The following is a 14,239-nucleotide window of genomic DNA, read 5'->3' as shown; positions in this document are numbered from 1 at the left end:
AAATATTCAGCCTGTTTTTGATCAATTAAACCTGAATCCATCCCCTGTTGTAATAGTCTAGACAGTTTTTCTTTGATTATTCGTATTGGATCACAGTCTAAACTGCGATAAGTATTGTCATCTTGCAGCATTTTTAAAATTTCAGTCTCAAGGAGACCTCGATCTAAGACAACAGATCCGTCCTTGTCTGAGTTCTTTATTACTATATTAGTGTTGTTTTTCAATGATTTAAAGCCACACGTTCCTGTTGATTTAGATTAGATTTGCCTTTATATTGTTTGGTTGTGTGAAATACGCGTTTTAAATCCTCTTCCACAATCAATTGAAAATCATCCAGAAGAGCGCGTTTCAATGGGATAGAAATCCGGATTAGGTTTGTGTGAGAAATTGTCATCTCGTACGTCTGAGCACTTAAAGCCTTGTTCAGACAGGGATTGCAAATTGATCAATGGCATTTGTTCTGCAAAGGTAAGTTTATCATATTCATTTACCATTTGATTTAAGGAATTCATGGAATAAGAATCTTGTGATTGAAAAAAATGTTTTTTTTACAGTCAATCGTCTCATAAACCTGTTCACATCAGTAATGGTAGAAAAAAGATCAATATGTACATCACATCTCTTCAACAACTGTTAAGAGGAGACTTTGTGCAGCAAGCCTTCATGGTAAAATAGCTGCTAGGAAACCACTGCTAAGGACAGGCAACAAGCAGAAGAGACTTTTTTGGGCCAAAGAACACAAGGAATGGACATTAGACCAGTGGAAATCTGTGCTTTGGTCTGATGAGTCCAAATTTGAGATCTTTGGTTTCAACCACCGTGTCTTTGTGCGATGCAGAAAAGGTGAACGGATGGACTCTACATACCTTGTTCCCACCGTGAAGCATGGAGGAGGAGGTGTGATGGTGTGGGGGTGCTTTGCTGGTGACACTGTTGGAGATTTATTCAAAATTGAAGGCATAATGAACCAACATGGATACCACAGCATCTTGCAGCGGCATGCTGTTCCATCCGGTTTGCGTTTAGTTGGACCATCATTTATTTTTCAACAGGACAATGACCCCAAACACACCTCTAGGCTGTGTAAGGGCTATTTGACCAAGGAGGAGAGTGATGGGGTGCTACGCCAGATGACCTGGCCACCAGACCTGAACCTAATCGAGATGGTTTGGGGTGAGCTGGACCGCAGAGTGAAGGCAAAAGGGCCAACAAGTGCTAAGCATCTCTGGGAACTCCTTCAAGATTGTTGGAAGACCATTTCCGGTGACTACCTCTTGAAGCTCATCAAGAGAATGCCAAGAGTGTGCAAAGTAGTCATCAAAGCAAAAGGTGGCTACTTTGAAGAACCTAGAATATAAGACATATTTTCAGTTGTTTCACACTTTTTTGTTAAGTATATAATTTCACATATGTTAATTCATAGTTTTGATGCCTTCAGTGTGAATGTACAATTTTCATAGTCAAGAAAATACAGAAAAATCTTTAAATGAGAAGGTGTGTCCAAACTTTTGGTCTGTACTGTATGATATTTTAAAGATAGGAGTTACTTATCCAAGTTTAATGCCTCAACGCGTTTCCCCATTAGTGGTTCATTAGGAGGCCTAGGTAGTGTACATTCACCTTTTAAATTGTTTTAGTATTGTCTTGTGTTTGGATATTGAATTTAATAAAAATCTTTTTTTTTTTTTTTTTTTTTTTACTATTATGGCTGATTACTCCATATTCTTGTAGGATTTATATGTATGTTTGGATATAGGGAAAATATATATTCTTGTACCATGTTAGCCAGTAGATAGAAAAATAATTAGATTTGAGAGTCCTCAGTGGTTGATACCTTTTAATGGCTAACTGAAAAGATGGTAGCAAATTGCAAGCTTTCAAGGCTACTCAGGTCTCTTCATCAGGCTAGTATACCACAAAATCTGAAGAGTCACATATTTATACACAATAAGACACAAAAATAATGCAATAGATAAGACAGGTGATGGAAAGCAGAGTTATTATGGAAGAGATAAACAGTTCTGGCTATAAATATTTTAGCAGTTAATAGATAAGGAGTGTGAAAGTTTTATTGTCCTGTGACTAGGTCCACTGTTATGATGGCTTCACAAGTCTGAGGGGCACATTCTTTAGTTGATGTAGAATGACATAAATCCATGTGACACATTCATTCCTGCTCTGAAAGTGTTAAAGGTCATCATCAGTTTATATTCTGAGATTCTTCTTTCTCTTTGAGATTTGAAGTTACCTTTTAATACCAGTAATTTCATGTCTTTTATGCTGTGATCAGGGGAACAAAAATGCTTGGCTACAGGCAGATCTATTCTTTTTTCTTTTATTGTGTGGCGATGATGATTCATCCTTGTCCTAAGTTTTTGCCCTGTCTCCCCTACATAAAGACCCCCAGTTGGACATTTGGTACATATTATTAAGTATACTACATTAGATGTGATACAGCTGAAAGTACCTGGGATCTTGTAGTCCTGATGTGAATTCCATCCAAAACACATAAAAAAAAAATATTTATGTATGTTTGGAGTGCCTTCTATTTGACCCTATTGATTGGTTGGCTCTACCCTCTTATATGAGCTGTACTTGGCACCATATACTGGAATCATTATGTACAGACAAAGGCCGCATCTTATTCATGTAACAATCTACCCAGTTCATTGTCTTAGAAATTTGTGATTGAGGATAATGTCACATTTGCGTGTAGTTGAAAAATGGAGCCCTGGAGTTGGTTATTGGTGGGCCCTTAGCACCCCAGTCCAACGCTGAGTCCTTACATGACACATTACAATGAAGAAAAAAACTGCAATACTGTGCATAGGTAGAAAACTTTCATTTAGTGGCAGATAGGGGGCAGCTTATAAATATTGACGGCTCTACTACATGCGCACATAAAATGGGGACTCCAGCACTGAAGTGAAGGGATCAGGTTCCCTGTCACTGCTTTATGCAGCCTTCAGGATTATGGATACTTAGTATAAAATACAGTTATCGTATGTATGTGGGTACATTGTAAGGTTGAGTTGATATTCCAATTTCCAGAGAACAAAATATAATTTTAAAAATTATATATGTATAGCTGCCTATGTTAATATTTATATTAAAATACCAACATCAATATACAGATAAAAAATATTTTTCTTGCACATAAAACACATATAAATAAAATCTTATAAAAATTATATTTCTTTATATATGTCAGAAACATTTAAATCTGATAAACCCTGGAATTATTTATCGTGCATTCTTCATATTCCTTCTATAACATCATTTAGTCCGTCAAGGTACAATGTCCCCAATCGGAAGATCCAAAACGATTCCTTGCGATTTAATTTTTCAACTCAATTTAAACAATTTGCAGGAATTTGTTCTACTGGAGTGACAGATTAAATATTTTATTATGTTTTAAACATAAATGCCTTGAGAAGCTATGTTTGAGAAATCCATTCCTTGCATTGTGCCTGTGGTCATTCATCCGTGTTCTTAATGTCTGCATTGTGCGACCCACGTATTGTAGACCACAGGCACAAGTTATAACGTATATTACAAATTCACTATCACATGATAGTGTCTGTGTTATCGGAATTTTTTCTCCGGTGTTGTTTAATATAATGGAGTCCACATTATGGCTAATAATCCCACAACAGCAACATTTTCTAAACTGACATTTTAAAACTCCCGTTTTTTTCTCCCTTTGATCAGTTTTTTTTACTGTCTTTTGGGATTAGCTGTAAATTACTAGGAGCAATGATGCCCTTTATAGTTTGTCCTCTACGGAAGGTGATATTCGGTTTTTCTGGTATTACTTTTTTCAGATACACAATTATATACAATTATACAATTATAACCTGTGTAATACTAAGGAAATCCTGAAAACATGACCTGTTGGTGGCTTTTGAGGACCGGAGTTGGGGAACATTGGTCCACAGACACGTATCACTTATAATCTTAATGATTTATTATGGTCATCCAATCTGTCCATAAAAAGTTAACTGTCCATGATTTTTTGAGAAGCTGTCCATAAAAAAATACTAAATCAAGTTGCCAACCCTAACTGAGCTATAAGAATCTAGACATTTGGTTGTGGAACTATAGGGTTTTCTCAGTATTTCTCTATAGAAGAACAAGACCCTGTTTAAATGGATATTCCCACCTCATATATTCATTTTATATTTTGAGATGCAGTAGATCTAAGTCCCACTAGTGTGACCTGCATCTATCATATACGTATAGCATATCCTGTGGCTATAACATAATAAATATGTTGGATGGGACAATTTTGTTTTTTTTACAAGAATGGTACAAGTTGTATTAAATTAAGTTTGGTAGGAAATGGAGGGCTTCTCTGGACTATGAAATGGTTGTTAATATTTGGGTCACTAAAGTTGTTTTAATAGTCATTGCACATGTTGATGATCATGAATGTTTATTGGCCAGTATAAATGATCCTGGGCAAGGATATAACCTACTTTCTTTATAATGAACCAAATGAAGGGCTAAAACTTTTCATCAAGAAGTCATAGAACAAGTAAATTTAGGCCAACAACAATTTTTCTTAAGGAGAGTCCCATACAATCTGGAGCAATTTCAATAAAGGAAAAGATGACGAAAGGGACCTTCTGCTACCATTGAGCTGGACATCATCAGCAGTTAGACCATGCTGTCCGCAAATCTAATTGTTCTGAGCAATGCAGCAAACCCTAGTTTAAGCAGAAGGAAATGACTGCCTATATCAACAAATAAACAGTCAAGCAACAGAAGGCATTTATTTATCATGTGGCTCCAAGTGCACAAATGGTATGTTCTGCTACACCCAAAGGAAGGTATGAGGCAGCAAGGACAGAGAAATGCAAGATGACCATCTGTGCCTCCAGTGTTACAGATTGCCATCCACAGCTTGCTGAGCACTTCTGTCTCCCTCAACCTGCTAGTGCAAAATGTCATCATACATCACCACACATGACAGAAACCACTCGAGCACAATGCTAACATTTCTGAGCTGCATCTATTTGTTTTCTATGTACTTTGTTTATTCTGCAATTACATCCTCTAATTTTGACAACGAATATATAAAGCTGTGGATTGTATATATTGAAATTATTATTATTTTATGAATACCTATAACTTTTTTTTTTTTTACAGATGGTTATACAACAGACGACATAGAGTTCTACTGGAATGGAGGAGATAAAGCGATCACAGGCGTGGAAAAGATTGAGCTGCCTCAATTTTCAATTGTTGATTACAAGATGGTTTCAAAGAAAGTTGTCTTCTCCACTGGTAAGAAGTCATCACGTTGGAAGTAATAGTCCCTTCTATGCGTTACCTGGATGCAACCATAGAGGCTTCAGCCAAAGGTTGAGGAAACCAACGCTAGATGTGCTTATTTCTGTAGAGAAAAACATACAGTATCTACCATAGTACCTACAATGTGGGTCATTCGTCTCACAGAAGACCTGCTATATGGCACTACTGTGCATCCTTTGCTGCTTTTGGGGGGGATGTAATAATTCTGGTTGCACCCCTGATGTGTTATTATTATTTTCAGGTTCTTATCCTAGATTGTCATTGAGTTTTCGTCTTAAAAGAAACATTGGCTACTTCATTCTGCAGACATACATGCCTTCCACACTGATTACTATTCTGTCCTGGGTATCTTTCTGGATCAACTATGATGCATCAGCTGCAAGAGTTGCTTTAGGTAATTTTCTATGCATTAAAAATGAAGCACAGATCGTGATATGTAAAAACTAATATGTATGCACACATATTGAACATGACATAATTTAGCATAGATATACACCATACAGAGGAGTCTCATTTCTTTAGGCACAAAACAACAGTAATGGGGTAAAGACGACAGGTGCGAAATGAAATTGTCATTTTATGTGGTATATTTGCATACATCCTGAATATTATCTTACAAAGAAAATGTTCAGTTTCTCACTGAACAAGGGCACCATACACATTAGATTAATGTCAGCCAAACCTGTGATTGTGGCAAGACCGGATGACTATCTAATGTTTACAGTGGTGTGCCAACTTTGCCCTACGTTGTTGGGAAAAAGAAGCATTCAGCTATTGGATTCGAACATGCCCAATCCTCATGTTCTTAGCGTAGATAAACAGTCACTAGAAGTGTCTGACAAGCATGCGAGTGTATGAGGAGTTGGAAGGAATAGCCGTCATCCAGAAAGTGTGCCATATCATGTGCCAATGAGAGGCTAAAATCTCCTCCTGTAACATCAGCGAAGCCGTTGCCTAAGTTTGGGTTGAAAAATGGATTCCTGATCTCACTGGACGAGTTCTCATTACATCCTTGGTTCGTTGTATTGACTACAATAAAAAAATAGTATCTAGATACGGCCACCCCATTCTGTTGTGCATCGCCACTGCTCAGACATTTGTTCATCCAGTGCACGGATTAGGCTTGTAGGGCTCAAAGCAATTTTTTAGTTAACAAAAGTCAAATCCAGCATCACAAATTAAAAAAATCCATTCTTTATAATATTTTTAGAGCAAATCCATTAAAAAAGTGTTACAGACATATTCATCTAATGAGTTTTGAGTCACTTGGACTCTTACTCATATATCCTTGAGTAAGAGTCTAAGTGACTTGAAACGCATCAGTGAACATAATTTACTACTTTTCAATATGTTTCCGATAATAAAATTGGATTCTTAAGTTTCCAGTGAGTGGGGTTTACCATCGTCAAAGAAATATCTGCTGTTCGTATCTCCCATTCATGCATAGAGCTATAGTATGACTCTGAGTCTTGAAATCGCAACGATCAAACTTATATTCTTAAACGTCAGTGTTGTGTAATTCCTCTGTTACCTTTTCTGGAATTGTATGGTCCTCTCCTATAAAGTAATTACTGACTGGAGCGTGCAAGAACACACCTAATTTACAAGGTTACTAGTAATTAAAGCCTTGTAGTCACTGTATTTATACATGTATGGGGGAGGAACAACAGAGGAATCACACAAAACTGAGTTATAAGAAAAAGAAAAGATTTTGGGGAAAAAAAATTTAAGGCGTTTAATAAAGCAAATATGTTAGGCACATTCATATGTTCACTTGAAAAATTTCACAAAGTACCAATTTAACACTTGTATGTGTATGAATTTACATATGCATGTTAACTAGCTAATAGCTATGATGGAAAACATATTACAGATTTTGCATATTTAAGAAAACACAACATGGAGGACACAGGGATAATTGACTTTAAACTAGAACTTCACCTATAGAAATATGTGAATTTATTACACATTGTGAAACTTGTCTTCCAGGAATAACCACCGTGCTGACAATGACAACTATCAGCACCCATCTCAGAGAGACCCTACCAAAGATCCCTTACGTCAAAGCTATTGACATCTATTTGATGGGATGTTTTGTATTTGTATTTTTGGCATTGCTGGAATACGCTTTTGTGAACTACATCTTCTTCGGAAAAGGCCCACAACTCCAGAAGAAAGCAGCAGAGAAAGCGGAAAAAGCGACTAATGAAAAAAACAAACTGGAAATGAACAAAGTTCAGGTAATAGGATATTTCAATTGAATTAATATTGTTTATGGTTTTCAATGAATGGTGACGAAACCATATGTGTGCATAAATAGATATTTAAAAATATGAACATCTATAACTACTATAATCTTTGTCTATATAGATACAAGTGCATCTCACTAATTTAGAATATCATCAAAAAGTTTATTTATTTCAGTTCTTCAATACAAAAAGAGAAACTCATATTATATAGAGTCATTACAAACAGAGTGATCTATTTCAAGTGTTTATTTCTGTTAATGTTGATGATTATGGATTGCAGCCAATGAAAACACAAAAGTCATTATCTCAGTAAATTAGAATACTTTATAACAACAGCTTGAAAAATGTTTTTAAAATCCAAAATGTTGGCCTACTGAAATGTATGTTCAGTAAATGCACAAAATACTTGGTTGAGGCTCCTTTTGCATCAATTACTGCATCAATGCATCAATGCGGCGTGGCATGGAGGTGATCAGCCTGTGGCACTGCTGAGGTGTTATGGAAGCCCAGGTTGCTTTGATAGCAGCCTTCAGCTCGTCTGCATTGTTGGGTTGATTCTCTATGGGGTTACGGTCAGGCGAGTTTGCTGGCCAATCAACTACAGTGATACTGTTGTTTTTAAATCAGGTATTGGTACTTTTGTCAGTGTGGACAGGTGCCAAGTCCTGCTGGAGAATGACATTTCATCTCCAAAAAGCTTGTCGGCAGAGGGAAGCATGAGGTGCTCTAAAATTTCCTGGTAGACGGCTGCACTGACTTTGGTCTTGATAAAACACAGTGGACCTACTGTTAGAACTCTCCTGTTAGGTTTTTTCTATTTTGCTGGTCATATGACCTTTTTGCCTATTTAATCCTGCTCCGCCCTTCTTGCCATGCTGGACTTCATTGTAATTTCTACTCTTAAGCTAGCCAGGTGCTTTGTAACCTTTCTCAGTCAGTTTAGCTAGGTCTTTTTGACCTTTATGTTCTATGTTGTGTGTTTGTCTTTTTACTGCTACAATTTCTGCTAGGAGGTGTCCATCTTTCTCCCAGTCCCTAGTTCTTGTAGGGATCCCTTCCTCACATCTATAGGTCTTCGTTCAGACTAGCTGAGGACTTTAGCGGGTCTGATCGCAGGATCAGGTTCCCTGTTACATCGTAGGGATCTAGCTTAGTTCTATTGTAGGGACAGATCTCCTGTCTTTCCTTAGTGCTTGTAGCCTATCATAACAGTAAGTCCAGCCTAAAAATATCTCTAAGGAAAGACCTCCAGTTTCCATCATGGTGTCGGTTCAGGATTTGGCTCAACGCCTGCAGGGACTCTCTCTGGAGGTGGCCGAGCTCCAACAACACGTGAGTAGCTGTTCTGGAGCGCATTTTGAGGAGCCAAAGGTACGATTGCCTGATTTAATTTTTGGTGAACAACAAGATTTTTTTTCCTTTAAAAATGCTTGTTTATTGCATTTTCGTTTGAGACCCAGATCCTCTGGTGATGAATCACAGCGCATAGGGTTCATAATGTCACTTTTGTGCAAAGAACCTCAGGGATGGGCCTTTTCTCTCCAACCTAGTGATCCGTGCTTTAGATCAGTGGATAGTTTTTTTTCTGCTTTGGGGTTGTTGTATGATGATCCTGATCGTGTCTCATCAGCTGAGACGGAATTGAGACTTTTGAGACAGGGATCAGGTAATGTGGAAAATTATTGTACTCACTTCCGTCGGTGGTCTGCTCAGGTGGGGTGGAACGATTCAGCTCTGAAAAGTTTGTTTCTTCCTGGGCTAGGTGAAAGGGTTAAGGATCTGCTTATTGCTTATCCTACACCTGGAAACTTGCAGGAGGCAATGCAATTAGCTATACGGGTGGACAGGAGACTGCGTGCAAGGGTTAATGAGAGTAAATCCTTTGCCATGTAAGCTCCTAGTCTTGAGAGGGTCTGTACTGACATTGGAGAGCTTATGGAGATTGGGGCGATGTCACCCCACTCTCAGGAAAAAGACCGCAGGTTTTCTGAAGGTTTGTGCTTTTATTGCGGAAAATCTGACCATTTCATTTAGAACTGTGTACTTCGTATGAACAAAGAGAAAAAAAAAAGGTCAGTTACGCCCATATAGCCTGTTTAAACACTAAGGAGGTATTTCTTTCTGCTACTACTGCAGCTCAGGAAGAATTAATTGAATTTCGGGTATTTGTGGATTGTGGTTCTACTCTGAATGTGATTGATGGAGGATTCTTGGAAAAACTTAAATTAAAACCCAAACCTTTGTCATCCCCTATTGCCGTGGTTTCTGTCGATGGCTCTCCCTTGAAATGTGTTACTCACAAGGTTTATGAATTTCCCCTCACTATTAATGGTATTCACCAAGAAAATTTGGATTTGGTAGTATTAAATAATTTGCCTTCTCCAGTAATTTTGGGGTTACCCTGGTTAAAATTGCACAATCCTGTACTGGATTGGTCTACTAATGACATTAAGTCCTGGAGCCCTAAGTGTTATGACAAGTGTTGTAACGGGCGCATTGCTGCTGTGGATAAAGGGGAATTACCTGTACCTATTCAGGATTTTTGGAAAGTTTTTTCTGAGAAGGAGTCGCAAATTTTGCCTCCCCATAGAGACTATGATTGTACCATTGAATTTGTCCCTGGAGCGACTCTTCCTAAAAGTCGTTTATTTAATCTTACTATTCCTGAGAGAAAGGCTTTGGAGGAATACATACAGACGAGCTTGGCCGCCGATCATATCAGACCCTCTAAGTCACCTGTGGCTGTTGGATTGTTTTTTTGTTAAAAAAAAGGACGGCGGTTTACGTCCTTGTCTGGACTTTCGCGAGATTAATAAAATAACTGTACGTAATCCCTACCCACTGCCATTGATTCCTGATTTGTTTAACCAGTTAGTGGGGGCCAAGTGGTTCTCTAAAATTGATCTCCGGGGGGCATACAATTTGTTGCGCATGAAGGAGGGTGATGAATGGAAGACTGCTTTTAACATTCCTGTGGGTCATTTTGAGAATCTGGTTATGCCTTTTGGTCTTACCAATGCACCAGCATTTTTTCAGAATCTCATTAATGACTAGTGTTGAGCCACCCCCGTAGTGTTCGAGTTCGGTCAGTCAGCCAGTCGATGAGGTCACCCGGGCCTTTGCCTGGCCTTGGGGATGTCGCGGTGGTCGGCTCCCTGGCCCGTACCCTGGGGTCACTCTTTAAAAGGGTGGATAATTGTTAATTTTATAAGAGTTCGTGACGCGACCTGTGGTATCTGGTGAGAAGCACCAGCGCTGCAGCAGTCCACTGAGGCCCGTGATAAGGCAGCTCGATGATATAGCTCCCCACAGGTGGAGCTAGGTCTCAGGGCAGCGTATGCAGGGGGAATGCAGGACAGGCGAGACCCAGCTGGGTCAGAGCAAGAACGGGAACGGACACGGTAGTCACTTCAGTACTTTTTACTGGAGGAAATTCAGGCACATCCCGAAGCACTGTAGGGTGAAGGGTGCATATCAGGATCCTCCCCAATGAGCGGGTGTAGGGCCTCCTGTTTCTTGCTTCTGCGTAGTAAGTTTCTGACCTGCCTGGAGCTAGGCCTAACTTTGTCTCTGTCCTGCGCTGGCTGACCTTGTGGTAGGGCCTTCTCTTGGAGTTCACGCTCCCAGTATGCGGGGCCTAAGCGTCTCCTGGCTCTGTTACGTATCAGCACCTTAGCGATCCTGGGACTTGTAGTTCTCCAGGAATTACGGTTATGCCTTACTGGGTCATAGAGATCCCGGTAAGCTCGGATCCGGTGTCCGGTAAATGCTTCGGGGTGAGCTGGTTAAGCTCCTCTGCCCCTTATGTACTAACTCGCCACTCGCCTTCGGCCTACTCGGCCCCTCACTAAGCTATACACACTAACGGCAGCTTGCCACGCTTCACCGATCTTATGGCGCCGGCACACCTTAAGCTCTATCTTGGCTCCCTGAATCTAGCTAGCAGGAGCCTCGTGCTCCACTGCTGAACTATTAACTGAGTTCTCTAGACTAGACTGAGCTCCACTGCAGACTGACCTCTCTTAGGCTTCTCTACTGCAGGAACTCTTCAGAGGAACTGAACTGCCTAGCTCCACCTTCCCTATTTATATCCCTAACGGGCTCACTCTGCTGGTCTGAGGTGGAAGGTGGAGATGTGTGAATGTTTATGGGGGCCTCTTGTGGAGGATTCCATCAATACACTCTTCTAGGATCTGTGATACCAAGCGCAGCGGGGCGTCACAGATGCTATTGACGACGAGGTCAGGTTGCGCCTTCCTGGACAGAGACGGAGTACTGGAAGCACGTCAACAACTGCATCCTCAACCACAACTCTGCCTCTGACCACAAGTCGTAGTGGCTCTTCAGGTCGCATGGGCTCTAAGCCTTGCATAGCCTGGGCATTTATTCAGATCGATAAGGATGACCCAACTCGTGTTATCTGTAATATTTGTCACCAAAAGCAAAGTAGAGGCCAAAAAATCCTTAGTTTGAGTACTTCATGCATGTACCGTCACATGGATATGAAGCATAAGTTGCAGTGGGAAGCTCACTGTGCTACAATGCGGCCTAGCAGGCTGGGCCAACCACTGTCTGCCCCATCTTGTGCATCCGCGGCCTCTTCATCCTCTGTAACTGGGGGGACAGCAGTCACACATGTTTTTGGACGCAGACCTGCCACCTCTTTACCTGCAACAGCCAGTGTGATTGGCAGGTCGTCAGTTCATTGGGAAGTGGAAACACCTGCTGGTGTTGAGCGCTCTCTGACATTGAGAGCACCACCTTTGGATCAAGGCAACCTAACATGTCCGCCTGCATCTTCCTCACAGACCGGCAGTTTGCCGGGGACACCCTACTCAACCCCATCAAAGCACAACAGCCAGCCCTCGGTCCCTCAGATGTGGAAAAGTAAAAGACCATTTCCTCCTAGCCATGAGAAAGCTAAGAGGTTGAATTTCACCATCTGCAAGCTGTTGGCTACAGAAATGCTGCCTTTCCGCCTGGAGGACACAGTGGATTTTCGAGACCTTATGTCCGTCGCAGTGCCCCAGTACCAGATGCCCAGTCGGCACTACTTCTCAAAGAAAGGTGTGCCTGCGCTCCACCAGCATGTCGCACACAACATCACCGCTTCTTTGAGAAACTCTGTGTGTGACAGGGTGCATTTCACCACAGACACTTGGACGAGTAGGCATGGACAGGGGCGTTACATGTCGCTGACTGGGCACTGGGTAACTATGGTGACAGCAGGACAAGGGGCTGCTGTCCAAGTCTTACCGTCCCCACGAGATTTGCGTCAATCCTCTTTATCTCGAAGTTCCTCCACTGCTTCAGCCTCCTCAACCTCCTCTCGGTCCACCACCTGCACCCAAAGCCTGTCTGGTAATGCCACCTGCTTTCTAACTGCGCAGAACGAATCCTGCACACCTCCTTACTATGCTGGCAGCAGGGCTCAACGGCATCAGTGTTTACTTTGAAATGTCTGGGAAATGTGAGTCACACAGCTGAGGACTTGTGGTCAGCTCTGGAGACCCAGTTTCATGAATGGTTGTCTCCACTGGACCTGCAACCAGGGAAGGCCGTGTGCGACAATGCTGCAAACCTGGGTGCGGCCCTTCGCCGGGGCAATGTCACACACGTGCCCTGTATGGCTCACGTGTTGAACCTGGTTGTCCATAAATTTTTAGCCCACTATCCCGGACTAGATGGCCTTCTGCAGAGGGCACGGTCGCTGTGTGCTCACTTCCGCCATTCGCATCCCGCAGCTCAACGACTTACATCTCTACAGAAGACGTTGGGCCTGCCAGTTTACCGGCTGAAATGCGCTGTGCCGACACGGTGGAATTCAACTCTGCACATGTTGCAGCGACTGTGGCAGCACCGACAAGCCCTGGTGCAATACGTTCTGACGTATAGTCTGGGCCAACGAGATCCAGAGGTGGGGCAAATCACCCTGCAGGAGTGGTCTCAGATCAGAGACCTATGAAGTTGACGCGCCCCCTGGGCCGTGGGGTACCCTGAGCCGGGCCGGTAGACGCTGGGGGTTGTAGTCACTGTGGCGGTGACCCGGTCCGTGACCCAGGGCGGTCAATCCAACGGTAATTTGTATATATGGATTTTATAATGTCCGACTACGCCACCTGTGGAGTGTGGCCAAAGGGGCCGCCGCTGCGGAACAGTCCTCTGAAGCTGGTGGTTTTGCAGCAATGGTATTATTACTCACCACAGGAAGAGTGTAGCTTCAGGGCAGTGTGGGTGGATGATGGTGGTTGTAGTGCAGGGAGTCAGTAATGAACACAGAGTCCGTGTGATGCAGTCCCAAGATCTTTACTCACAGTTGTTGCAGTCCAGATTACAGGTACCAGAGCAATCTCACCCGTCGTGCTGTGCATACTCAGTGAGGGGCTCAGTCCACCCCCAGATAGCTCCGGAGTACTTAGCAGGACCCCCTTCTGTGTGTCCTTTCTCTGGCCTTCTCCCTGCACCTCACACCCAGTGACACTTCTATCCGGTATCCTCGGGCCTTGGCGGGCGACTTGTGTTCCGTCCCCTGGGTCCTATGTGGCTACCTTCTTAGTGAGACTGGTGTGGACTTTTGCCTGCAGTACATGAAATGCTGCAGCCTCCGGTTTCTAGTTGAGCCTTGCTGTTTCTCCTCTAGTTGAGGGACCGGTTCCCCTTATCTGGCCTGACCC

At 42.0% G+C, this 14,239-nt stretch overlaps 1 protein-coding gene across 1 annotated transcript in view; it reads left to right on the top strand.

Annotated features, from left to right (window-relative positions):
• The window catches only part of GABRB1 (gamma-aminobutyric acid type A receptor subunit beta1), a 981,567-nt gene that overhangs the window by 853,396 nt on the left and 113,932 nt on the right, over window positions 1–14,239 (top strand). The window contains exons 6-8 of the mRNA XM_073645540.1: window positions 5,152–5,289; window positions 5,558–5,710; window positions 7,306–7,556. Of these exons, the coding sequence (XP_073501641.1) occupies window positions 5,152–5,289; window positions 5,558–5,710; window positions 7,306–7,556 (542 nt within the window). The remainder of the gene's footprint in view (window positions 1–5,151; window positions 5,290–5,557; window positions 5,711–7,305; window positions 7,557–14,239) is intronic.

The sequence above is a fragment of the Phyllobates terribilis genome, unplaced genomic scaffold (genome assembly GCF_046119375.1).
Source record: "Phyllobates terribilis strain yellow unplaced genomic scaffold, ASM4611937v1 Scaffold_1__5_contigs__length_1240528914, whole genome shotgun sequence".
Classification (NCBI taxonomy): domain Eukaryota; kingdom Metazoa; phylum Chordata; class Amphibia; order Anura; family Dendrobatidae; genus Phyllobates; species Phyllobates terribilis.
The sequence above is the reverse complement of the archived record's forward strand: the minus strand, read 5'-3'. Positions and strand labels throughout refer to the sequence as shown.